Consider the following 26982-nt stretch of genomic DNA (forward strand, 5'->3'; position numbering starts at 1 on the left):
CCACAAATTCCTCCTCTCCCAAATTCTATTCAGTAGCTCCTCATTAGTTATGTGATCTACCCGTCTAATCTTTAGCATTCTTCTGTAGGAAGACAAGCGAATTTCGGGTGAAAGCCGACTTTTCGTGGATGGTGCGCATCACATGACAGCCTGTAAATCAGCTGCCATTCACTTCAACAGTCGTTCGATTGCGTCAGAGATCAATTGATTGTGCCAAGCGTGGCACTCTTAAAAATCTGTAGGGCACCGAAAAGTGCGCATCCACAGAAACGAAGATTATTGATGTGATGGTGAGGCACAGTGGCACTGTTTAAAGTTTTATTTTATTTGATGCAAAGTTTCATTTTGTAATATCCCTTCCGTCTGCGAGTCGTAGCTTCCGTAACATCAAGCGAAACCTACCTGTGGCCGCGGCCATTATCCACGCACTCTTGATGGTGTGCAATGAGTGAGAGTAATTACGTCACGTACTGCTCTCCACATTTCATCGGAAACGTTTACTGACGGACCCACATCAATCCCCTGTACTGGCACACTCTGCAGTCAGTTTAAATGACACTCGGCGCCTTGCTTTGACCCGCGAGACAGGATTACATTTCTCATAAGGCCAACAGCCATCTACGTATCCAATTACTTTCATGAAAGATTACAAAATCTAACCACTGGAGTGGAACATGTACACAGCTAAAACTTCGTATATTGTCCCCAGATGGCTCCCTAGAATCTTCTCCCAATAATCTGCACAGCAACAAAACAGGAATACAGTTTACAGTCAATTGGCAAAAAAGTTACAGGAAACACCCACACTCGGAGTTACACGTAAACAAATAGAATCTCTTTGCTTCAAATGAACCTCAACAAGTCCGCTTCGTTCATTCAGGTCCACTTATAGATAGCGACTGATATAATAGCCCCCCCCCCCCCAAAAAAAAGGAAAATAATTTATAAAGTTCTTAAAATTCGGAAAAATACCCATATGGGGTTTTGTAGAAAGAAACTGTAAAGTCCCCCCCCCCCCCCACCTCCCTTCCTCAGGGAGGACGCGTCCACCAATTCCCCTCGCTAAAAAGTCAAACACTTCCGTTTTAAATTTTTGCATAAAATGGTTCATTTTTAGAAGACGAATGCAATTACAAAAAGTTCCTCGTAAAATTCTACATAAAAAGATCAAAGAAGGTCTTATGCATATTTTAAATCAGACTAAAGTTTAAGAGATATAAAAGCTGGAATCTCATTCTGTTAACGCATAATTTTTGCAAACTTAGTTTCTTAGTCGGTTATGTAAATGAAAAGAGTAATTAAATATGTGGGAATATTTCGCCAATTTTCAGCTTGATGAAATTTCTTGTATCTTCATTATTGTTGGAGGTCTTACGCATTTTTTTAAATCAGCGAATAGATTAAGAGATAGAAGAGATGGAATAGCATTCTATTAATGGATAATTTTTGTAGATTTTGTTGCTTAGATGGTTAGGTAAATGGAAAGAGTAATTAAATATATTTAAACATTTCGCAAATTTTCAACCTCATGAAATTTCTTATGTGTTCATTACTGTTGAAATAAGGTTCAGGTGCGCAACAATGAAAACACTAAGTCCCCCTCCCCGTTCTCTCACCACTCACCTACCCCTGTCGCGGCCGTTTCTCCCAACACGTGTCCCCTTTGGTTCGGTTTACGTCGCGAAAGTTTTCAAGAAGTGCGGAACAGTTAGTTTTGTTGTGTTACGTAATGTTTCTTCTTACTATCTTTCCCTACCTGCGGACTGAGAGAAGAACAATGCTGGAACCTACCGCCTGTTTTATTTGCGACAAATCTATTTCGGAAAGAGAGACTTCAGAAAAGACGAAAGGGTTCGAAACTTTCATATGTACCAGCAAGAAACGAAAGGATGAGGCTCATAACTCTCTAAAAAAAGCTGAAATGATTGAAGTGCGTAAGGAATATAAACGTGAATATATTCAGCAAGGTAATGTAAAAAAACTAATTAACACGAAAGCTGCACAAGTGGGTGATAGACGTTTAAGATCGTCTTCGTCTTATCCACTCAACTGAAATTAAAAAAAAGAAAACAAAAGGGAAAACCGCTGCTTCATGGGCGCTGAAAAATGTGACTTACAGGCTGAAAGAAAGGAAACCACTTCAAAATCGTCGTGAAATGTTTGAAGTTCGTTGCTTAACTCTGAAACTCATACCTCTTTCTAATTCGCATGAAACGATCACGAGCTACAGACACAGTATTAGTACTACCCATTTAATGCGGCTACACTCAATGTTGCCGAATATAAAGTGCAAGTGTGTGAAGGCTGACTTACACTGCACAACAATGTTGAAAAGCTGTCGAGGATAAAGCTGCGCTGACTTGACTCCCACTGATCTTATAGAGTATTCTGTGAATGGTTTTCAGTAAATAATTAAGTACAAGAGCTTAGTGGTTCAACAGATAAAGTGGTATTTTAGTATAGGTGTTGTACATGCGATGATTTTAAATGTATTTTAAAGACAGTAATTGTTGAATAATTCTGCAACAATTATTAGTTCTCATATGCCAGACTCAGAGCCTAACGAATTTTTATTCTTTTAGATAGAACATCTCGAAAACTCATCTTTATTAAAGCTTTTACCAGAATTTCACTCGAAATATTTTTGCCACAATAGACGTCTTCGAAAAAAGGACTGTTTTTCTTAAATACTGAACAAGGTAAAAAAATGAATTAAGAGGTTAGAGAGAGGGGTACTCACCCGCAAGAGGAGGGGATTACCACATCCCCTATGAGTGTTTTCACGAAGTTTCAAAGCTTTGCAAATTATTTCCCCCATTTTTTCGAATTTGTCTGGGTCTGCCTGGTTAGGACGTGTCCGCTTACTAAAACGCAACATTCGCCTAAAAAACTGTAAAAGACTAAACAGAGTTCCTTGTAAAATCATTCGACCTTGAGCTAACCTTGACATAACCTCAACAGCCCATTTAGGAGGCTTGGGAAAGACTGGCTCATCACTGTCATGCGGGAGAAGGCCTCCTTTCCCCATATACTGGGCCGACCACGGCATCCACAATAGACACAGGACGAAACACACAAACTCCGCCAGGAAAAGATACGTTACAATTTTCATATGTCAAATAAAAACTAGTACCGTATATGAACAGTCTGCGGCGAACGTTCTTACAAAACAATTTCCGAAGCCGATACATCGAGATGTCCAAATACAGTTTGCACTTAAAATACGTGAAGACAGAGTAGAGATGGATGAGTAAGTAACTAATTATAGAAGTCTACTACAAGGAAAATACATCGGATGTGTAGATGTTATACTCATGGCGACAATCGAAAAGGTTTATTCCAAATGTATACATAAAAAACTTTCACCCTCAGAAAATGAGTAATACATTCATCGTTTAGATGAACACGCTCAAAAAATAATGTTCCTAATGAGATCTCCATCTGGTGATGAGCGTGCAGTGGCTAGAAAATTAGTTAATGGTGCGATAAATCGTATTAAATTCAACAAGCGACTGATTCCATATCAACTCTACGCAAACAACCGAGTAACATATTACTACTATGACTCATACCTGTAATGGTAACCCACAAAAATGAGCTCGTAGTTGATGTCTGATTACATAGTAATGTTCAGGGTTCTTCGAATGGACCGTTGTGTTTTAGGCTTCGAAACTAATATTCTGAGGATAAATATAATTGCATTTTATTTTCTGGGACATCTGTGACATATACTCAAGCCCATAATTTTCGCTGCCATCAATACGCAGAACAAATATTCATTGTAGTACATCTCTCTTTTACTCACGCCAAACGAATATTATTGGTGTACTGAAAAGACCGAATTTTCCTAGAGTGTTATTTGGCATTGCAGGCTCCCAGATTGCACGTGTGCTGTTCGTTGCGAAGAGAGGGCCACACCTACATTTATGACCCATGCTACTGGCACATTCTGCGAGAGTCCGAGACTGTTCTTGTCCTCCGACGTTCACGGAATCGTAATGTCAGAATCGTGTTTGAGTTCCCGATATACTCATGAAGCTCGCCTTACACACGGGAAATACATCGGGAAGGTCCCGAGTGTCATAAGAGATACGCTCGTGTTCCCCATCTCTAACAATTCATTAGAATTCATCATACGTGGAGGGTTTCTCTAATATGAAACTACCGACGTTTCGTAAATGGTTCAATTTAACAAATCAATGGATATATTTTTTAGTTAAAATTGGCCCAGATACTTTCTTTATCAACTTTCGGTAACAATGAAAAAGCCCACATGCTTTTGACGATGCTTCAAAAACAATGGAAGCGAAATGAGTGCGGTCACAAAACAGCCTTTAATTTAGTAGTAGAGACGGGTCTCAGACACAATAAAAATAATCATTATTTAACTAACGACCAAGGAATGACATCGCCCAGACAAAATGCAATGCGGATATTACCATTGTAGACAGCTGCAGTGGAATTTATCTACATAACTTTACGCATACAAGGAAAAAAAAAAAATAGCTCGGTATAACAAGGGGGTACCAGAGAACTCCAAAGCAAAATGTATTGTTAGTCGTGGTACACGTACAGAAATACACAATAACACAGTAATGGAAACAGAATTATCCTTTACAATAACAATGTACTGAAAAAAATCTTACTTCACAAGGAGCGCTATGAAATTGAAGAACATTTGTATTGTAATTGTTAGGATCCATTTACGTTTGTTCCTAGTTGAGTCGCGTTCCATAAATTATAAACTGCTCTGATTTTTGGTTTGTGTATTTTATAATTTTATTCACAGTTTTAGGTGTAATGAACAACATGGAAGTCTCCATAATGGTAGACACACTCCTGAAAATCGTCGTGAGACCGCTAGATCTAGATATCTGCTGGTGTATGTAAGTCTCCCCTGCGTTTTGATCTCATCAATCACTTCTTCGTTGTCCCTTCCTTCAGTAACGTCTTCAACCTTTTCATTTGTCCTACAGTGTGCTTTATTTCTGAACATACGGACTACACATCACTACCTCCTGCTTCTGATTCTGTTTCTATTATTTGCGTTATTTCTTCTAGATCTCGTTGCTTGTGTAAATCTTAGTTCTTCTGGAACGTCAGCTGGTTCAGCATGTTTCCATTTCACAACACATAACAACAGAACTGAAGAAAACGACTGGAGAAAAATATTTGATTGAACGTAATTACACACAACAATGTATTAAAATTTAAAACATTCACATCAAACTTTTACCAACATAACTTCCTACATGTGCAATTATACGTCGTGTTTTCTTGTCACCCGGAATCCCAAGCAGAGTTCAAAAGGACCCCAGAATAATGTTTCAATTATTATTTGTTATATAGATAAATGTAAGTACAAAAATTCAACAGTGGTAGTGTTTAGAAGGGACTGCTTAACGATATCCCAATGTCTGCAAAATATAATCTATTCCAAACAGCTACAAATAATACAATACCTATGTTATGGGTCCTCCGGTAGCCCGCTTGATATACAGAAGGATAACTGTGAAATATGTAGATACTAGGTTGTAGTCTATCTTTAGCTCCTGTTTCACCTACACTGATACGTAAACATTGAATAACAAGCTTGAGGCTTAACGGGGCCAGCAAAATGTAGAATCGCATTAATACATTTCCTGCCTATTATTTTCGAAGCAGTGTTACAGTGCTGTGCTGCTATTTTGAGGAGCTATTGAATGCTATTAAGTGAAGCACTCAGTTTCCGTCAAAAATGAAATAAATAAAAAATAAACGTAATTATCTTGATAGGAGAAAAATACATCACTATTCATCGTCCCGCAAAATATTCACTCCGTGGCTTACCCCCTTGGCTTACTATTATTTGTTTGGAACTTTCTTTCCTTATATTAAATTTTTAATGAAATCAGGAGTATTATTTTATGTTAACATTTTGTACAACCGAAATACTTCTTCAAAAGACAGGAGATGGACTACACGAAGAAGCATAGATCAGTCAGTCGTTTCTCCGTAAGTTACAATACATTCAATAAACGTTTCACTCACCACATGCAAAAAAATGTTTTAACCGTGTAAAGGGACAGCCTGTCTTTCTAAAGGGATACACCACAGCGAACCAACGTGGACGAAACCCAGCAGTGAGTGTGAATTACTGCTCTGCCTGGGACTCTTAGATGCTGAGACTGTTTGTGGCATCATTCAAACAAAGTCGACACCAACAACCACTGAGAAATAGAGAACTGGTGTAGCCTATGTCAGTATGTTAAAGAACATACATGTCATTTCTATAGATTCCTTTGCACTTGATCAGTTGCGCCTGGTGACCCAGTGGCAGAAGCACTTGCCTCCAAACCGAAAGGCAGTGGGATCGAATTGTGGTCGGACCACGGAATATTTCAGTCTACCTTTAACCTAACATTCACCTATTACATTATATTACATTGAAGAACGTATTTGCAGTTGTGCGTAACCCATCACAAACCTGACACACACACCAGTGTCTTTATCACGAACACTGTTTATAGATTTTTATAAGCGATACTCCACTCCTTTAGCTGGAATTTTACTCAATACATAAGCAATAGTTTCCTTCTTTTTCGCATTGGAATTTCTTTTTCGTTTGACTATTTCGATCTTGGATACCACGACAGTATTGATCAAGGCAGAAGTGCAAACAAAACCACCAGAAACAAAAAACTTTCACCTCCAAAGAAATACATAGACTCAATTAGCAACGGCAGATAGCCGCGGACGCCTCCTGATAGATTGTCAGGATATGTGCAGCAACGTCTAATTATGACAGTATTTTCATTATGAAAGTATCGGTGCAAGAACTCGTACTATTCACAAATGTGTAGCTGACTAGGACATTTTAAGGCGCATACCTCAGGCACTGCCCTTATCGGTACTATGCAGGATAGCGCTACATAGCTGTGGGTTCATCCTCCCGACATCGGATTCGTCTTTGATCTGCGATGTAATGATCTTGTGGCGTATCAGTTCACACCCGCGCAGCGACAGAAATGAGCACCGAAATATTTATTTTGCATCTGTTTTAATTGCAGTGACAGACTGATCTGAATATAATCCGGGGTCTGGGTTAGATTGGAAGGAAACAGGTTGTGAGTAGGTGAAGACAACGGATGTGATGATGTTATGAGAGTCACTACACTGGCGTGAAAAACTCAAGGAAGAAAGTAACTACCGCATGATATGTCCCTGCCAAGTAGTATATCTCCATGAAACTTGGACCACACATAGAAAGAACTGTCACAGTATTGTGCAGAAGGTAACTGAAAGAAATACGTAACGAGATGAACAAAAATTATACTTTTATTGAAAGGCAAAATTTACACTCCAGTCACTGCTGTTTGTGGTGCTCCTCTGGACATTAAAAAGGGCGAGGCCTGGTTCTTATTACGCTTTGTGGTCATTACGAACGGCACTGCAAGCTCTGGAACGTGCTCCCATGTTGGCCACATGGTTGGTAAGGAGAGCTGGGTGGTGCATGTCGACGTGCTCCAGTACGTAACCTCAAGGCGTTCCACACGTACTCTACGGGATTTAAGTCGAGGTAACGAAAAGACCAGTCCATTCGCCGAAAGCAAAGAGAGCTTCACTCCAAGTTTAAACGCAGCCAAAACCTCTCAGACAAACAGAAGCTAAACGATGTCAAAGTTAGCGTAAGGAGGGCTATGCGTGAAGCGTTCAGTGAATTCGAAAGTAAAATACTAGGTACCGACTTGACAGAAAATCCTAGGAAGTTCTGGTCTTACGTTAAATCAGTAAGTGGCTCGAAACATCATGTCCAGACACTCCGGGATGATGATGGCATTGAAACAGAGGATGACAAGCGTAAAGCTGAAATACTAAACACCTTTTTCCAAAGCTGTTTTACAGAGGAAGACCGCACTGCAGTTCCTTCTCTAAATCCTCGCACCAACGAAAAAATGGCTGACATTGAAATAAGTGTCCAAGGAATAGAAAAGCAACTGGAATCACTCAACAGAGGAAAGTCCACTGGACCTGACGGGATACCAATTCGATTCTACACAGAGTACGCGAAAGAACTTGCCCCCCTTCTAACAGCCGTGTACCGCAAGTCTCTAGAGGAACGGAAGGTTCCAAATGATTGGAAAAGAGCACAGGTAGTCCCAGTCTTCAAGAAGGGTCGTCGAGCAGATGCGCAAAACTATAGACCTATCTCTCTGACGTCGATCTGTTGTAGAATTTTAGAACATGTCTTTTGCTCGAGTATCATGTCGTTTTTGGAAACTCAGAATCTACTATGTAGGAATCAACATGGATTCCGGAAACAGCGATCGTGTGAAACCCAACTCGCTTTATTTGTTCATGAGACCCAGAAAATATTAGATACAGGCTCCCAGGTAGATGCCATTTTCCTTGACTTCCGGAAGGCGTTCGATACAGTTCCGCACTGTCGCCTGATAAACAAAGTAAGAGCCTACGGAATATCAGACCAGCTGTGTGGCTGGATTGAAGAGTTTTTAGCAAACAGAACACAGCATGTTGTTCTCAATGGAGAGACATCTACAGACGTTAAAGTAACCTCTGGCGTGCCACAGGGGAGTGTTATGGGACCATTGCTTTTCACAATATATATAAATGACCTAGTAGATAGTGTCGGAAGTTCCATGCGGCTTTTCGCGGATGATGCTGTAGTATACAGAGAAGTTGCAGCATTAGAAAATTGTAGCGAAATGCAGGAAGATCTGCAGCGGATAGGCACTTGGTGCAGGGAGTGGCAACTGACCCTTAACATAGACAAATGTAATGTATTGCGAATACATAGAAAGAAGGATCCTTTATTGTATGATTATATGATAGCGGAACAAACACTGGTAGCAGTTACTTCTGTAAAATATCTGGGAGTATGCGTGCGGAACGATTTGAAGTGGAATGATCATATAAAATTAATTGTTGGTAAGGCGGGTACCAGGTTGAGATTCATTGGGAGAGTCCTTAGAAAATGTAGTCCATCAACAAAGGAGGTGGCTTACAAAACACTCGTTCGACCTATACTTGAGTATTGCTCATCAGTGTGGGATCCGTACCAGATCGGGTTGACGGAGGAGATAGAGAAGATCCAAAGAAGAGCGGCGCGTTTCGTCACAGGGTTATTTGGTAACCGTGATAGCGTTACGGAGATGTTTAACAAACTCAAGTGGCAGACTCTGCAAGAGAGGCGCTCTGCATCGCGGTGTAGTTTGCTCGCCAGGTTTCGAGAGGGTGCGTTTCTGGATGAGGTATCGAATATATTGCTTCCCCCTACTTATACCTCCCGAGGAGATCACGAATGTAAAATTAGAGAGATTAGAGCGCGCACAGAGGCTTTCAGACAGTCGTTCTTCCCGCGAACCATACGCGACTGGAACAGGAAAGGGAGATAATGACAGTGGCACGTAAAGTGCCCTCAGCCACACACCGTTGGGTGGCTTGCGGAGTATAAATGTAGATGTAGATGTAGATACCCACTAGTTCCAAGACCTCTTCCACGCACTCGGGCGCGTATTGCCAACCATAAAAACTAAGTCAGTGCCGAATGCATCTCTGAAAAGAGGGAGGCATAATGTTGCATGGTCGTGGTACTGACCTACAAACGTTTGAACACGATATTCTCGGTGGTCAATGTTAGAGTGACACTGTCCGAGGGGCGTTTGAAAAGTCCGTGCAAAAATAAATACTACTTATGTGTTTGTGGTAAACATTTTAGTCTCCTTTTAGACTTATACACTTCGTCCAACGCTGTTCTAATTTGTTGATCCCTTCCGAATAATAGGAATTGGCCAAGTCTGCAAAATAGCTATTAGTTGCTGCAATCACCTCCTCGTTTGAATAAAATCTTTGTCTCACCAGCTATTTCTTCAAATCGGGGAACAAGTAGTAGTCTGAGGGAGCCAAGTCTGGAGAGTAGGGGAGAGGTGAAACGAATTGGAATCCTATTTCCATTAATTTTGCGACCGCAACTGCTGAGGTGTGTGCTGGTACATTGTCGTGATGGAAAAGGACTTTTTTGTTGTCCAATCGCCGGCGTTTTTCTTGCAGCTCGGTTTTCAGGCGGTCCAGTAACGATGAATAATATGCACCTGTAATATTTTTACCTTTTTCCAGATAGTCGATGAGGATTATCCCTTGCAACTCCCAAAAAACAGTCGCCATAACCTTTCCAGCCAAAGGATTCGTCTTTGCCTTTTTTGGTGCAGATTCTACCTTGGTAACCAATTGTTTAGATTGTTGTTTGGCCTCAGGAGTATAGTAATGTATCCATGTTTCATCCACAGTGACGAAACGACGCTTAAAGTCCTGCGGTTTCTTCCTGAACAGCTGCAATCCATCCTTGCAACACTTCACACGATTCCGCTTTTGGTCAAGCATGAGCAATCGCGGAACCCATCTTGCGGATAGCTCTCTCATGTCCAAATGTTTATGCAAAATATTATGTACCCGTTCATTAGAGGTGCCCACAGCACTAGCAATCTCACGCACCTTTATTCTTCTGTCATCCATGACCATATCATGGATTTTATCAATGATTTCTGGAGTCGTAACCTCCACAGGGCGTCCGGAACGTTCAGCAAAACTTGTGCCCATATGGCCACTCCTAAAATTTTAAAACCACTTATAAACTGTTTTAATCGAAGGTGCAGAGTCGCCGTAATGTTTATCAAGCTTCTCTGTAGTCTCTTGGGGCGTTTTCCCTTTCATAAAATAATGTTTAATCGCCACACGAAATTCTTCTTCGTTCGTTTTTTGGCAATCACTCGACTTCCTTGATTCACACGAATGCTAAACACAAATAAATAGACCAATATGGCTGGAACTTGGTGTGCGTTCTTTCCAAAGATGCTGATAACTAAACATGACCTCGATAAGCGCCGGTGGTGCCATCTCTCGGACTTTTCACGGACTTTTCAAACGCCCCTCGTACATCTCCCGAACGTGCGGTTTTTCAGGGGTGCATTCGGTGCTGACTTCATTTTTATGGAAGACCATGAAGACCGCGTCAAAATGCGGAGGTGGAAGAGCTCTTGGAACGAGGAGATACTCGACAAATGGACTGGTCTGGCCGCTCCCCCGACTTAAATGCCATCCAGCACGTGTAGGATCCGTTGGCGACACCTACCGCAGCACACCTACGTGCACCAACGACCGCCCAGTAATTGTCAACACCGCTGATAGAGGAACAGAACGTCTTCCTACAAGAATTCCTTAGCAACCATATGGCCAGCATAAGAGGACCTTGTAGAGCAAGCGTTGCCGTACGGTGATCACACTCCCTATTAAGAAACGTATCACGTCTTTTGAAATGGTCTGAGGACCATCGTGAATCGAGGTGATTTCAGTCTAATTATTGTCTTCGAAGAAAGTGTTATTCCTGTTCGTCTCATTGCATATTTCTTTCAGTTTCCATCTGCACTGCACTGTTGCAGTTCTTTCTAAGTTTGGTGCAACCTGCTGTCAGCTACGTTATGTGGTAGGGGTTCATCTTGCGGAAGTGAGTTTCATCCTTACATCTACACACCAGTCTATAAAGCTTCTTGTGGCGCCTATTGCACACATTTTGGATTTCATGACAGGTTTATTTCCGCCAGTTTTATTAGTATTGGTCAAAGCAGATGGGTGGTATCGGTAGGTTCAATATTTCCGAGGTTCTGGTACGCCATACTGACCTCCGCACAACACACAGACCGCGCCTACTGGACTCAGCACGGGACTTTCCACCGCCTGTCCTCATCTTTATTGTTAGTTCCTATCACGCATCTAGTAAACGTCTTGGCACGTATTTCCTCGACAGGAAGCGGAAGCGATGCAGACGGACGAAAACAACAACAACGCAGTGAACAACAACATTGTACTGCCCGAGGTGGTGGTGGTACCGGCGCTGCTGGTGGCCGACGTCGCGCACGACGCAGATTCCGGGCCGCAGCTGGTGCCGCCGGGAGACCAGCAGGTAAAGTGGCGCGTCGCCTAACTGCATCTACTGTACACCCGTACTCTGCAGATCACTGCGAAGTACACGGCAGACGGTACGCCACATTTTACCAGTCATTAGGGCTTTCCACCAGTTCCATTATCGTATGGACGGCGGGAAGACTGACGTTTAAATGCCTGTGCGCGCTGTAATTAATCACACCTCCAGACCATTCAGCAGAAAGTCCATTCCCTCCTCTGCCTTCTTAAACTCCTGTCTGGCCGGACAAGGGGATTGCATCCTTCTACCATCCTCCACACCTACAAATCCCTCATCCGTCCTATCGTCTGTTATGCCAGCATTGCCTGGATCTCCGCACCCACCCGCTTTTACAAGGCCCTCCAAATCCTGAAACGCCATCCGCTCCACCTTGCCTTCCGTATCCGCCTTCCTTCCCCCACACGCCTTCCCCCCCCCCCTCCTCCTCTTCCTCCAACATCTCCGCATCCTTTACATTGTCAGCAGGCTTGATCCCTCCCACCCTCTGGTTTCCTCCTTCCTCTCCACCCCCCACCTGTTGCCTCGCCTCTATCGCTGTATCCTTCCCTCTCTCCACCTCCACACCCTCCATCTCCTTCATCAGGGCAATTTCCAGCGCCTCCCCCTTCCAGATGATGAACTTCACCGTGACATCTACCCTTCCTTCCAACTATAACCTGGCCTTGTCCCCCCTCCCCAGGGCCCCCATTTTCCTCTCCCCTCCTTCTCCCAGAGCGGATTTTCCTCCTCTCCCCCTGAGACTCTGAACCCCATCCTTGCCTCTTTCCTTTCCACATCCCTCCCTACCAGGCCCTCTTCGAGGCACCCCCTGCCCATCTCCCCCTCTCTTCCCCTCCCTCCCTCCCTCCTTTCTTCCGGTCTCCCTCATCTCCTTGCGCCTCGCAGATCCTCCATTTTGATCATCGTAAGTGTGCCACGTCAGTATTGTGTTTAGTGCTGTTTCTCCTGAGCGTCGAGAGGTGTGATTTCAACTGTGTGCTGGCATTGTACTTAGTGTCACTGTCAGTGTTTGTTATGTGCTACACCATCCGTCGATACTTTTATGCTCCGGTCAACTGTGCCTTGTGTTCTTTTAATTGTCCCAGTGTGTGGTTTTTTGTGTGCGCTACTTTTTTACGGTTTTTATCTCCATTTTACAGTCGCCCCTTTTTTTACATATTATCTTCCACGATGTTCCCCCCTTTTTTATATCTATGTTCACCATGTTTTCTCTTTTGTATATTTTTAAATGTCTTCTATTGTTTGTTCTATGTCTTTCGGCTGAAGAGCAAAGCATATGCTGCTGCAGTCCGCCCCGATGTAGAATTGAAATACAATAAAGAAAAATAATGTAATTAATCAAACATTGTCCCCACAATACCTTCGGAAGAGATACATTAGGGTATTTTAGCATATACACACAATAATTTAAAGCCGGTTCTTGAAATTTTGTAAGTAGGCTTTCTCGGGGTAGTTTACGTGGTGTCCAAAGTTATGGAAACACTAAAAATACAACACATTATCATGCCTAATACGGTGTAGGTAAACAGTTGGCATTCAAAACGTCTTCCGGTCGTCCAGGAGTGGATGCATACGGATCCTGCATGATTTACAATGGAATCTTATAGTATTCTTCCTGCAAAATAGTGGCAAATTTAGGTAACGATAATGGAGTTGGATAGCGATCACGAACTGTTCTCTCGAAAGCAGGCCCCAAAGTCTCATGATATTGAGATCTGATGACTGTGGTGGCAAGGTGAAATAAGTCAGTCCTGGATGATGCGAGCTAAGTGAACAGGGGCTCTGTCTTCCTGGAAAACAGCATCACCATTGGGGAACAAACACTGTACCATGGGATGGACCTAATCAGCCAAAATCCTTACAAAATCCTTGGCGGTAATGCGTCCCTGCAGAGTGACAACGGGGCCCATGGAAAACCACGATACGGCTGCCCGAAGCGTTGCCGAAACCCCAACACGTTTCACTCTCGGAACGTAAACAACTTCAGAAGATGGAAACGATGTGAAACGAGCCTCATCCGACCAAATGGCTTTTTCCCGTTGCCCTATGGTCCAGGTCTTATAGCTTTGGCACCATCTTTTTCTATGACTGCCACTGAATAACTGATGAGCAGCGACCGTAAATATTTTTAAATCAGCTATTTTTCTCACATTTCAGGCAAGGCTTCGATAAAATTTAAAACTTAAATCAGTGTGCAATGAAAAAAGTTCAAGGCCATGTAAGTTTAATCACAATGAAAACTGTGTTTATGCTTAATTCGTGAAACAACAGCTTTTAAAAAGTGTATTATATCGTTATGTTATTGTTGCGTACCTCCATAAACAAGATATTCAGCTGCAAACTGAATAATATTTCACCGAAATTTGGTCTGAAGTCCTTGAGTTACGTAGCAAATAAATAGTTCTGTTCGGCAAATAACTCGAAAACTTCTAAGCATTTAAGAGACAACTTTATGAAAGTTGCTTACTTTCACAGTAAGTGACACATGTACACATTGTTAATGATTTTAAAAAGCAGGGCGTCAGTTTTCTCATTTTTTTGTCTGATTTTAAATGGAATAGCCTATATTTGACATTCAGTCATATGGAATCAACGCAGTATGAAAAGTCGACGTGGAGACATGACAGAATAGCAGAAAGGGGCTATAGAATTTGGGCCTGTCTATTAGAACACTCGGAAATGCTATTCTACCTCTACCATCCTGCTAAACTACCTTATCTTAATTCTACTGCAATTGTCTGCAACTATTTGGAACAGAAAGTAGAACGTCATAATCAAAATCCTTACAGGTTGGTAGCTTTGCGTAGAAAGTGGTTTTAGACGTATACCTACAGAAACTTGTGGACTCTGTTCCTCGACAAATTGAGGCAATGATCAAGGTTAGCAGTAGTGCTAAAAGGTGGTGTTCCCCAAGAGAGACTAATTTTTGTCCAATGTTCTTACTATCGACAGGTAGTCTCTCAAATGTTCAGTCCACGCACAGTAGTGCACGGTACTAATATCTACATCTACATCTACATCTACATCCATACTCCGCAAGCCACCTGACGGAGTGTGGCGGAGGGTACCTTGAGTACCTCAATCGGTTCTCCCTTCTATTCCAGTCTCGTATTGTTCGTGGAAAGAAGGATTGTCGGTATGCCTCTGTGTGGGCTCTAATCTCTCTGATTTTATCCTCATAGTCTCTTCGCGAGATATACGTAGGAGGGAGCAATATACTGCTTGACCCTTCGGTGAAGATATGTTCTCGAAACTTTGACAAAAGCCCGTACCGAGCTACTGAGCGTCTCTCCTGCAGAGTCTTCCACTGGAGTTTATCTATCATTTCCGTAACGCTTTCGCGATTACTAAATGTTCCTGTAAAGAAGCGCGCTGCTCTCCGTTGGATCTTCTCTATCTCTTCTATAAACCCTATCTGGTACGGATCCCACACTGCTGAGCAGTATTCAAGCAGTGGGCGAACAAGCGTACTGTAACCTACTTCCTTTGTTTTCGGATTGCATTTCCTTAGGATTCTTCCAATGAATCTCAGTCTGGCATCTGCTTTACCGACGATCAACATTATATGAACATTCCATTTTAAATTACTCCTAATGCGTACTCCCAGATAATTTATGGTATTAACTGCTTCCAGTTGCTGACCTGCTATTTTGTAGTTAAATGATAAGGGATCTATCTTTCTGTGTATTCGCAGCACATTACACTTGTCTACATTGAGATTCAATTGCCATTCCCTGCACCATGCGTCAATTCGCTGCAGATCCTCCTGCATTTCAGTACAATTTTCCATTGTTACGACCTCTCGATACACCACAGCATCATCTGCAAAAAGCCTCAGTGAACTTCCGATGTCATCCACCAGGTCATTTATGTATATTGTGAATAGCAACGGTCCTGTGACACTCCCCTGCGGCACACCTGAAATAACTCTTACTTCGGAGGACTTCTCTCCATTGAGAATGACATGCTGCGTTCTGTTATCTAGGAACTCCTCAATCCAATCACACAATTGGTCTGATAGTCCATATGCTCTTACTTTGTTCATTAAACGACTGTGGGGAACTGTATCGAACGCCTTGCGGAAGTCAAGAAACACGGCATCTACCTGTGAACCCGTGTCTATGGCCCTCTGAGTCTCGTGGACGAATAGCGCGAGCTGGGTTTCACATGACCGTCTTTTTCGAAACCCATGCTGATTCCTACAGAGTAGATTTCTAGTTTCCAGAAAAGTCATTATACTCGAACACAATACGTGTTCCAAAATTCTACAACTGATCGACGTTAGAGATATAGGTCTATAGTTCTGCACACCTGTTCGACGTCCCTTCTTGAAAACGGGGATGACCTGTGCCCTTTTCCAATCCTTTGGAACGCTACGGTCTTCTAGAGACCTACGGTACACCGCTGCAAGAAGGAGGGCAAGTTCCTTCGCGTACTCTGTGTAAAATTGAACTGGTATCCCATCAGGTCCAGAGGCCTTTCCTCTTTTTAGCGATTTTAATTGTTTCTCTATCCCTCTGTCGTCTATTTCGATATCTACCATTTTGTCATCTGTGCGACAATCTAGAGAAGGAACTACAGTGCAATCTTCCTCTGTGAAACAACTTTGGAAAAAGACATATTAATATGTTCCAATAAGTCGTGCTCACATGCTATTTTTCAGGGGTCATATCTTGCGTTCTGTTCATCACAAAGACAAGGCGTCAAGTGTTTTGGTTAGCCATTGGCCTAACGACCATTTTATACTTATCGGAAGAGCGGGCGTACTGTAGCTATCCTGCAGTATAGCATTAAAATTTAAACATTACACACTTCCTCCAACCCAGGCAAATTGAGCAAAACGGTTAATTCTTTTGCTTTAGGAGTGGTCTAGGTTAGACTTAGGAGGCTTATAAAAGTACCATTCGTTCATTGGCGATTCCAGAAAAAAAAACGCTTAAAAACCACAATTTTTGGGCTCCAACAGTACTACCTGTGGGAGTGGTCACTTCTATTCTGGAGAAACTTCGATACACTTTTTTTCGATATTATTTATCCGTTACTGAAATCCAGAAGTTCAAAGATACCATAGGAGAACCGTGCCTAAGACTGTTCAGTTAAGGAATAACCTTAAATATCTGGGCTATTATCAACAGGAAAATAAAAGCATTACAGGTTTTTATTTATAAACTCAATATCTACAAGTTTAGAAAACAACAGCAGCAGAGAGGTAATACTTTTATTGAACTTCTCAAAAATACAAAAAATGGGAAGTGCGCCCTCTTTCGTTCACCTGTGCTTAAGAGTACTCAAAATGTCCTCAAAGGGTGTGCATTTAGCAAATGTCACAAATGAATGCAATACCACCCTCTAATGAAGAGCACTGTTCATGCCACCCTCTCTCACACTTGATGCAGTGGATCTGGTCCTCTAGAATTGGCTCCTCATACTGCTCATCACGTCCTGGAAAGAAAATAACCGGCCTGACTGGTGTCTCTTCAGGAGCAGTAGGCGTGATCCGTCTGGAACGGGATGCCTCCTAAGAAGCATTGTTTTTTATGGAACAGGATATCTTCCGAGTATTATGTCTATAAGACGGTGCGTGTTTTCTGTTCGTATTTCTCTCCAAAATACAACTTTCATATGGAGAGAGTGTTATAACCTCTGATCGTTTGGCTTACTGTCTCCTCACTATCGTTTGTTTAGCTATCAGTAAAGACAAAATTTCTGCCGAATACACTGTTATTTATGCTGTGTTCTCGCATGCCACAAATGGAGAGTTTCTATCTAGGTCGCCACTGGAGGTGCTATTCAAACCTGCCTCTTGGGGTTGCAGTTCTTCTGTTTCTCCAAAATTTGGAAATAGATCATCCTGGGGTAGATCGAATACATCAGATGGCAGAAACTACTCCTCTGAAAACACATCGGGATTAAATGCGTTTAATCCTGCTGCACCTAAAGAATGCTATGTCTTCTGCAGAGTGCTAACTCGTTCACAGGCATTACAAAATACCAGGTAGAAGTCACACAGCACGATTGCAGTCCCAGGGTGGTAATGCATCCATTTGTCAGCTGCAGATGCATAAGCAGTTTTACTTGGTCCAAAGAATCCTCGGTTTAGTGGCTGAAGTTTATGACTGACAAGTGCGGATAGGGATAACAAAGTTGTGTGATGTCTCGACAATAGAGAACAGCTTAAAAACTGCAATGTTACATGTGACTGTCGAGTATCAAGAGGACACAGAAGTGATTTAGCTAATCAACAAAGAGATCAAAAAATAAAATAAACAAATAAATAAATAAAATTAGAGTTTCTGAAACCACTGCCTGAGATCATGGGGAGAGTTTCTTAGGGAGCATCTTCTAAGAGCGCAGCCTTCATCCATTTTCATGGAAATATTAGGGCTGGTGGTATGAAGGGAAAGACAAATTTCATTGCACAGACAACCGTGATACTTTGGCCTCTTTATACTGACACAACCTTCCCAACTAAACGTTTTCCTTTTGGACTTATGATCTTTGGGATCTTGTTAGGAACAGAAGATATTCCTGTCTCATCCAAGTTATAGATGCGATGAGCTAGAAACTTTTTTTTTTTTTTACTACCTGCTTCGAATGTTTTTAAATCTCTCAGTTTGCGTTTCTTTGAAACATTATTCCTGCGTACACTGCACTTCTCTGGAGTCTGAAGTGTAAGATGGTCCCTTTGCAGAAATCGTTGGCCCAGTGCTGTCCAGTTGTCTTTGAGTCGTTATTGAAGTGGTAATCCAACTTGTTAGCCTCTACGTACTCATATGCCAATTGCATGACCTACTTCCTGCTGATACCATAGAACTTAGCATCAAGGTCCCAGACGTGGTTTGCTAATTCGTTTTCCAGCTCATCAGAGAAAATCCTTTTTAAACGTCCCAGTGACATTGGGTGCAGTGTCCTAACAGGAAACGGAACACATAACCATAATATTTTGAACATAGCCTATGTATTTGTATAGTGGACGTTTAACAAGAAAACGCCAAAAATTATGTTCTCTGTTCACAGCTTTCTGTCTTTTGTTAATAGACTCCTTATTACTAAGAGCAGCGGCAACCTTCCGTTTGCTTTCCCGTTTTCGATTAGTTGTCTGGCCTCACTAAGCAGCTCCTCACTAAAGATGAGCTTCCTGTCCAATTTTCGTACATGATTTGAAGTCATTCTGAAACAAAATCTATCCTTCAGACTCCACAACACTCGTACGATGGTACAAATTTGCAGTTGCGCCCCGCAGAATACGCACGCACTCTTTGGGGACATTAAATGCACACTCTTTCGTAAAGTAACAATGATTCCCAGCAAAGTCAACAGAGAAATGCAGTGTACGCAGGAATAAGGTTTCAATAAACCCCAAGCTGACAGATTTTTTTTTAAAATTTGAAGTAGGTAGTAAAAGAGAAAAACTTTTTTGCTCATTGCATCTATACCATGGATGAGAAAGGAATATCTGTTGACATGTCATATTTGCAGAACATGTGGATGCGGTATGATAAGACTGAAAGCCAGCCTTTCAAAATGCAGTCAAGAATTAAAGACTATTGCTCGTGTACTCTGCAAATAACTTATGAAACAGAGTATCAGAATTACATTAAGAAAGCCGGAAAATGATTCTTACCTGTTTCATTTCGGAAATACGATCTTCCTTCACACACACACACACACACACACACACACACACACACACACACGCCTACAAGAATGGTAGTGGAAGGGCTCCATTAATGACCTTGCAGACAAAATTAATAGCAACATCAGGCTTTTGGCAGATGATGCAGTTATCTGTAATGAAGTACTATCTGAAAGAAGTTGAGCCGAGTGGTTCTAGCCGCTACAGTCTGGAACCGCGAGACCGCTACGGTCGCAGGTTCGAATCCTGCCTCGGGCATGGATATGTGTGATGTCCTTAGGTTAGTTAGGTTTAAGTAGTTCTAAGTTCTAGGGGACTGATGACCTCAGCATTTAAGTCCCAGAGTGCTCAGAGCCATTTGAACCATTTGAAAGAAGTTGCATAAATATTCAGTCAGATCTTGATAACATTTCAAAGTGGTGCAGATATTGGCAACCTGCTCTCAATGTTCAGAAATGTAAAATTATACACTTCAGGAAAAGAAAAAAAGTAGTATCCTATGACTATAATATCAATGCGTCGCTGTTGGAATTGGCCAACTCATACAGACATCTGTGTGTAATACTTTGTAGGCATATGAAATGGAATGATCACATAGGCTCAGTCGTGGGTAAAGTAGTCGGTAGTTTTCAGTTTATTGGTAGAATACTGAGGAAGTGCAATTGGTCTACAAAGCAGACTGCTTACAAATAACTTGTGCGACCCATCCCACAATCTTGCTAAAGTGCGTGGGATCCATACCCAGTACGACTGACACGGGATATTGAGCGTATACAAAGATGCTCAGCGCGAATGGCCACAGGTTTTTTAGTCCATGGGAGAGTGTCACAGAGATACTGAAGGAACTAAACTGACAGTCTCTGGAAGATACAGACGTAACGTATTCCAAGGAAGTCTATAAACAAAGTTTCAAGAATCGGCTTTAAATGACGACTCAAGGAATATACTACAATCCCCTACTTATCGTTCACATATGGATCCTGAGGAGAAGATCAGAACACTTACTGCACGCACAGAGGTATTCTAACAATCATTCTTCCCGTCCTACATACGTGAATGGGGTGGGAAGAAACCCTAATAACTGGTACAATGGGAATTACCCTCTGCCTTGCTCCTCACGGTGGTTTGCACAGAACAGATGTAGATGCAGAGCTTCTACGAGGCATTTATGAAACTACTCTGAACATTACTACGTCGGTGGCAAGCTGATCAGTTTAGCCAACTGTCATTTGCACAAGCTGCACTCTCTATGGGACTGCGCATAGGAAATGGCTCAAATTTTAACTGTACAATCTTCAGACATTCTTCTTGAAACGCCATTTTCTCGTGTTCGGAAATATGTATCCATTATTAAGACATATCAGGAAAACCATGATTTTTGGGTACAAAAAGTGCCATTTGTGGAGATGGCCGCTTCTGTAATTTACATTCATGACAAATCGTCGAAACTGTTAGCGTATGCTGCTGAGATGATGTGTTCGTGGAACCTTGAAACCTTTTTCGATCAAAGTTACCGTACTTACCCGCGTAAAATATGGACATAATATCCGGCCGGAGGCATACATGTATTTTTAACTAGGCAGTGAATACGTGGTAAGGGTTCTATGGTCATCGCTAGTGTTCTGGCTCTGTACAGCTATAAAGGCCGTCATGACTTGGAAATGTGAATTATTTGAAATGTCATGAAACACCATCGTCATATAATATAAAATACGGTTATCAACTGGACTCAATATTTACATGCTGTTTTGGAAATGGTAAGCTCTGTAATAGTTTAACAAAAATCTGTCCAAAATTTACTTGCATTTCAGATATTCTCTCAGCCATAATAATGGACGTAGATCGGCCGATCGTTGTGTGAAATTGTCCTCACATGCAAATACTTGTCTTCCCACTTCTAGCGAGTATTCAGATATGCTCAGAGCAAAAAACTGACTAAAACGGTCTTATTAGAATGACTACCAAATATTATATAAAACTGGAAAGACTGCAAATTCAGTATGACATTCCTAATAACATTTTTACTCTTTTAAATGAATGGCGCTCAAAGAGAAAAAATGTAGAAACCTGTAAAGCAAACGATTTTGAGTTAATCTTGTATTATGTCTAATTATTATTATTGTGTCTTTCAAAATACACAAATGAATCGAGTTACGTTAATAAACTGTCAAAACTTCACTGATTTTCAGAATTCCTTTTATATAAGCCGCAAAGTGGCAGTGAGAGGGATGTACTGAGTATGAAGGGTTCCAGAGAGAAGCTAGGTTAAAGGATTTAAAATTTTCTGTGTTAAAAGAGCGTGAACATGTTCGCATGCTTAAGTTATTATGAGGAAAGTGAAAAGAGGAATGAGGCAGCAGGTTCCCCATTTTTCTCTCAGTCATTAAAAAGTAGCATATTCACCTTTTTGTGCTCGGACATGACCATTTTTCTGCTGATAAACGTAATGCTTGATTTCTGGCAAATAAGAGCTGCCAACTCCACTTTTCATAGTGCATACTAATAGGGACACAGGCGTATTCCATCAATCACATAGATTCGATGTTGGTTTCAAAGCTCATTTCCTCAGAAACAGGGGAATGTACAGCCTATATACTATGTGTCTGAAAAGGCCCCATACCCAAAGGTCAAAACAGTATGTTGTATGTTGGAATACTTAATACGAGGGTAATCCCAAAAGTAAAGTCTCCTATTTTTTTATAAGTACATAGACCTGTTTATTTCTACAATGGTTTACATCAGTTTACAGCGTGAACATTTAGCTGTTTTTCGACATAGTCACCATTTCTGTCGGTGCATTTTTGTAGACGCTGTGCAGTTTTTGTATGCCCACGTCATACCAGCTCGCCGCCATGCTGTTTAGAACGTTATGAACCTCTTCTTTCACCTCGTCGTCGGAGCTGAATCGCTTTCCGGCCAGATGTTCTTTTAACCTAGGGAACAGGTGACAGTCACTGGGCGCCAAGTCAGAACTATTGGGTGGGTGGGTGATTATGATCCTCTGAAACTATTGCAGGAGAGCAACGGTTTGCGGAGCGGTGTGTGGGCGAGCGTTGTCATGGAGAATGTGTACGCCCTTGCTCAACATTCCTCTTCTCCGCTTCTGAATTGCCCGTTTGAGTTTTTCAGCGTCTCACAGTACCTGTCAGCGTTAACTGTGGTCCCAGCGATTCAGCTCCGACGACAAGGTGACAGAAGAGGTTCGTAACTTTCTGAACAGCATTGCGGCGAGCTGGTATGACATGGGCATACAAAATCTGCCACGGCATCTACAAAAATGTATCGACAGAAATGGTGACTATGTCGAAAAATAGCTAAATGTTCAAGCTGTAAACTATTGTAAAAATAAACAGGTCTATGTACTTATAAAAATAGAAGACCTTATTTTTGGGATCACCTTCGTATATTTATTTTATCTAAGTCCAAAAAACGCTAAAATACAATATAATCTTAAAATTAACGATTGAGAGAATTCCACTCTTTTGAGTCCAGTGTTCAGCAGTCAGAATAGCACAGCCCTTTGCTGGAAACAAGTCTTCCGTGTCACAGGGTTCATTCAGATTACTGCAAATTGGCAAGTTTTCAAGAGTTGTGCTTTGCCTCACATTCACAGAGCTTACCGTCATAGATACCCCACTTCTTTAAATTAGTCTTCACCTTGTAAGCCCTGTTCATGACCTTTTGAGGGTCTCGTAAGTCCAGATCTGGACATGACAGCCTGATAGCAGAGTCTCTTTTGCTGTCTGTAATCCACCAGGGGCTTTGTTCTTCACAGCTCAGTTTGGTGGGCTACAGCTGAAGCTGGAATTGTTGCAAGGAGGAACCTTTTTCTGTATGTCAGTCGTGATGGAAAAGCATGAGCCCTTTCTTCTTTTGAATCTACACTGCTACCTTTCTTCCTACATCTGGAGGTGTTACTCCCAAGAGTGGAAAAATCTTATTGAATGGAGTCGATCTTTGGCACCCTGTGACTATGGAGCTAATCTCATTGAGAGCCACATAAACTTGATGTACAGAGTTACTCCAGACTGGAGCAGCATACTCCGCAGCAGAGAAACACAGAACAAGAGCAGACGTGCAGAGGATGCTGGGCTGCTCTCCCCATGTGGCATTTGTCAGTGTGTGGATGAAGTTGTTCCTGGCGCATACCTTTTGTCTCATGTCTCCAGTGCTTGTAAGTTACGGCACCATCTAGTTTTAACCCTAGATGTTCGGGTTGAACCTAATGATTTAAACTCATCCTTTCCAGAGAATATGTATTTCTATCATCATGCCAAACACAAGGATTTATGGGTCTCCATGTCATCCTTGATATCTTGGGAAGTATCTCAAAACTTATGTTTTGAAACGATTTGTCACCACTTTTGCGCAATGCTTCATTACATTTGTGCCGACATTGGACAACATGGGACTTGATTATTCCTGTAGAACTGTCTGGTGTGGTAAGGTCCAATCAGGTATATTGATGACATCCCAGCCCATATCATAACATGAGGCTGCTTCTTTTCCCATTCTTGCGTGTAATGGAGATTTTCCTTAGACTAGAAAATCACATTCCTCCTGCACGAACTGCGGTACATTGCACTCTCATCAGCAAGGCGTGTCATTTGGGAAGCAGGGCAGCAAAACATGGTGAGCTGCAACTCATTGCTAAATGTTGTCACATAATTCATTCACAAGCATTGGTGAGAGGCCATTCACTTTCAAGTTTGTTTGTTTGCTTCTTTTATGTGGCCGTGCAGTATTGTCCACAGCAACTGAACTTCAAGTATTATTTTGATAATGGATTTCATTGGAGACTGATATTTGACTGAACGACAGAGGCAAATGTTTTGTGTCACATTTTTTGAAGAGGTACGGGTACTTCTTGGACATTCTGTACTTCTATGGCCTAGGGTCACATTGTTCCACTTTCTCTCCAGTATTAAAAACTATGGCTTATATACACAGCTCCCATTTGTCCCTTGACCCTCACAGACTGGCAGAGCACTCAGTGGCAGTTTTGTCCGCAGGGAAGCGAGGAAGAAAGTGACCCGGAAGAACCGATGGATGCGATGGATGAGGAAGAGGAAGAAGAAGATGAGGGCAGAGGCGAGGGTGAGCGCGACACAGATTTTGACGATGTAGAGCTGGATCTGGACCGCGACAGTGACTCCACGCCAGAGCTGGACTGAGCTGGTGGCCTTCTCTGGACGCCACAGCTGGAAACATTCGGGGGCGCGACTCTTTCGGCCTTCCAAACCCACCGTGCTGAGATGCTGCTGCTGCGCCACACCACCCTGTTTCGGCTTCTTAAATTCCACAGTTCCCTACCTACAGCTTGCTGCCATGTTCCGCGCTAGTGCCCAACAGTAATAAAGAAGTTTTTCTATCTTGTTACGAATGAGTCATATCTTTTGATCATGGATGAAGGTAAATACATAGCATGAAATGATCTACATTGGAATAAGAAAGTAAGCGCACAACACAGAAGAATTAATTTAATTCATTGAGCATCATCCTAAAAAAATGAACATCCATTACATCCTGGAACTTTCATACTAACATGGCTGTAAAAAAATAGTTTAAAAAGTAAAGTTTCTTACAGCCTCTTAATACTGACACAATGATACTGTTCAATGTGAACTCACAAAAATCTCTAATGAGCTCCTGAGACAGGCTTTAGCTTGGTTTTCAACTAGCGCTCCAACTCCACTGTATGACATGGGTACAGAAAGTGATTTCCACTGACATCTGTGAGTGTATGCAAATCATATTCATATCTTAACACACAGAATACAGTCAAAAGAGAGACTTAATTTCATTCTACAGTGATAAACCAAAATCCAGCTACGGAATTTTGACATTTGTTCAGGGATATTTTCTGAGTATTTTGGTATAAGAGTCACTTGGTCTCAAGTGGCTTTCTTCAGAGTAAATACATTTAGTCTGATTTCTTATCCCATTTTATCTTCATGTGTGTTTTCACTGAAAATATCAGCACAACAGAGCAATACTGATGGGGTGTGCTGCATGTGTCATTTGGAAATAGACTTTCTCCATTCACTAATGGTACTTACTGTTGACAACAATACCATAAAGCTCAGTTAAACCTTCAACCGCAAGCTAACAATCAGTACTGCTCGATTCTGTCTTGGATTTGTTTCTCCAGCAGTGTTAATTGTGTGTTATCGGTGATACACAACAGCATGAACACTACTGACGAACAGTTATCGCCATGTTTCAATGAATTTCGTACCCATCATCTTCTGGCGAAGATGATCATAATACTTTTGCCTCTGTGATTTCTGTTTTGGTCATTTAATTTGCAGACTACTTACCTGTTGTGAAGGCACTTTCACAGAAAAAGAGGTAACTGGAGGAACAAACCAAATAAGTCATAATTATGTTAATACTCTTTAATGAGTTTCCAGAGACCATGAGTCCCACCTTCAAAAATACTAACAAAGTATCCCTGAACAAGCTTCAAAATTCTGTGAGTGGAGTGTAGATTCATCCTGTATCAACTTGTAAATAGGTGGGTTATCACAGAGGCTGCACTAACATGTATCAGTGTTCTCTGAGACGTTTACCATATTGTAATACAATTTGATCTGACATTATGAGGAGCTAGAACATACATTTATTTTATTTCTCTGAAGGTGCCTACATTATGATTTAGACTTTGTCTGTCTCAGGGTACAGTTTGGATTACTCACAAAGCGTTTTGCCATTTTGCTTTCAGATAATCTTCAGTTCATAGTAGAAAAGTAAAAACATCCATTGTGTTGATGTAATGCCACATTAGGGACTCCGGGAAGGAAGATTTTGTCCCACTAGATACACTGTCTCATACTAGTTCACACTGCATTGCTCATCAATGGCATGACATCTCTTAATGTTTGCTACCACCAATATACGTTCTATGTGTGCTTAATGAGTGATGGTACAATGCTTTAATTTTATACTTTTGTTTCCCAGATCCTTCCTGTTCTTGTTCATACAACCACATTCCCATTGCATCTGACAGCTCTGAGTAATTAGTTGAAATGGCCAGATGGCAGATTGTAATGTAGTTGTACCAAATATTGTTGTATTGGGAGTGGATGGCGGAGTCGTTATGACAGGTTGAGGCCTGCGCCAACTCCATGGGGCCTTAGGGGGCCCAAGCCCCTCAAAAATTTATTTGGGGGGGGGGGAGGGGGTAGAGACCCTCTCCCCCCAATAATTTAAGAAAATTATTAGTTATATTATGCTTCGTAATCACAAAATTGTGTTGGAATTTTTTATTTTCCTTGTTTGACGATGGTTATCTTTTAAAATACGTTCAGTAATGAGTTAAAACAAATAATTATTACGGTAGTAAGCAGGTTAACTGAAAACGAGTGGT

General features: G+C 41.7%; 1 protein-coding gene across 1 annotated transcript in view; it reads left to right on the plus strand.

Moving 5' to 3' along the window:
• Window positions 1-24787, plus strand: part of LOC126156678 (kelch-like protein 10) — a 147093-nt gene extending 122306 nt beyond the window's left edge. The window contains exons 11-12 of the mRNA XM_049916326.1: window positions 11801-11956; window positions 24626-24787. Of these exons, the coding sequence (XP_049772283.1) occupies window positions 11801-11956; window positions 24626-24787 (318 nt within the window). The remainder of the gene's footprint in view (window positions 1-11800; window positions 11957-24625) is intronic.
• Window positions 24788-26982: the final 2195 nt, after the last annotated feature.

The sequence above is a fragment of the Schistocerca cancellata genome, chromosome 2 (genome assembly GCF_023864275.1).
Source record: "Schistocerca cancellata isolate TAMUIC-IGC-003103 chromosome 2, iqSchCanc2.1, whole genome shotgun sequence".
Lineage (NCBI taxonomy): Eukaryota > Metazoa > Arthropoda > Insecta > Orthoptera > Acrididae > Schistocerca > Schistocerca cancellata.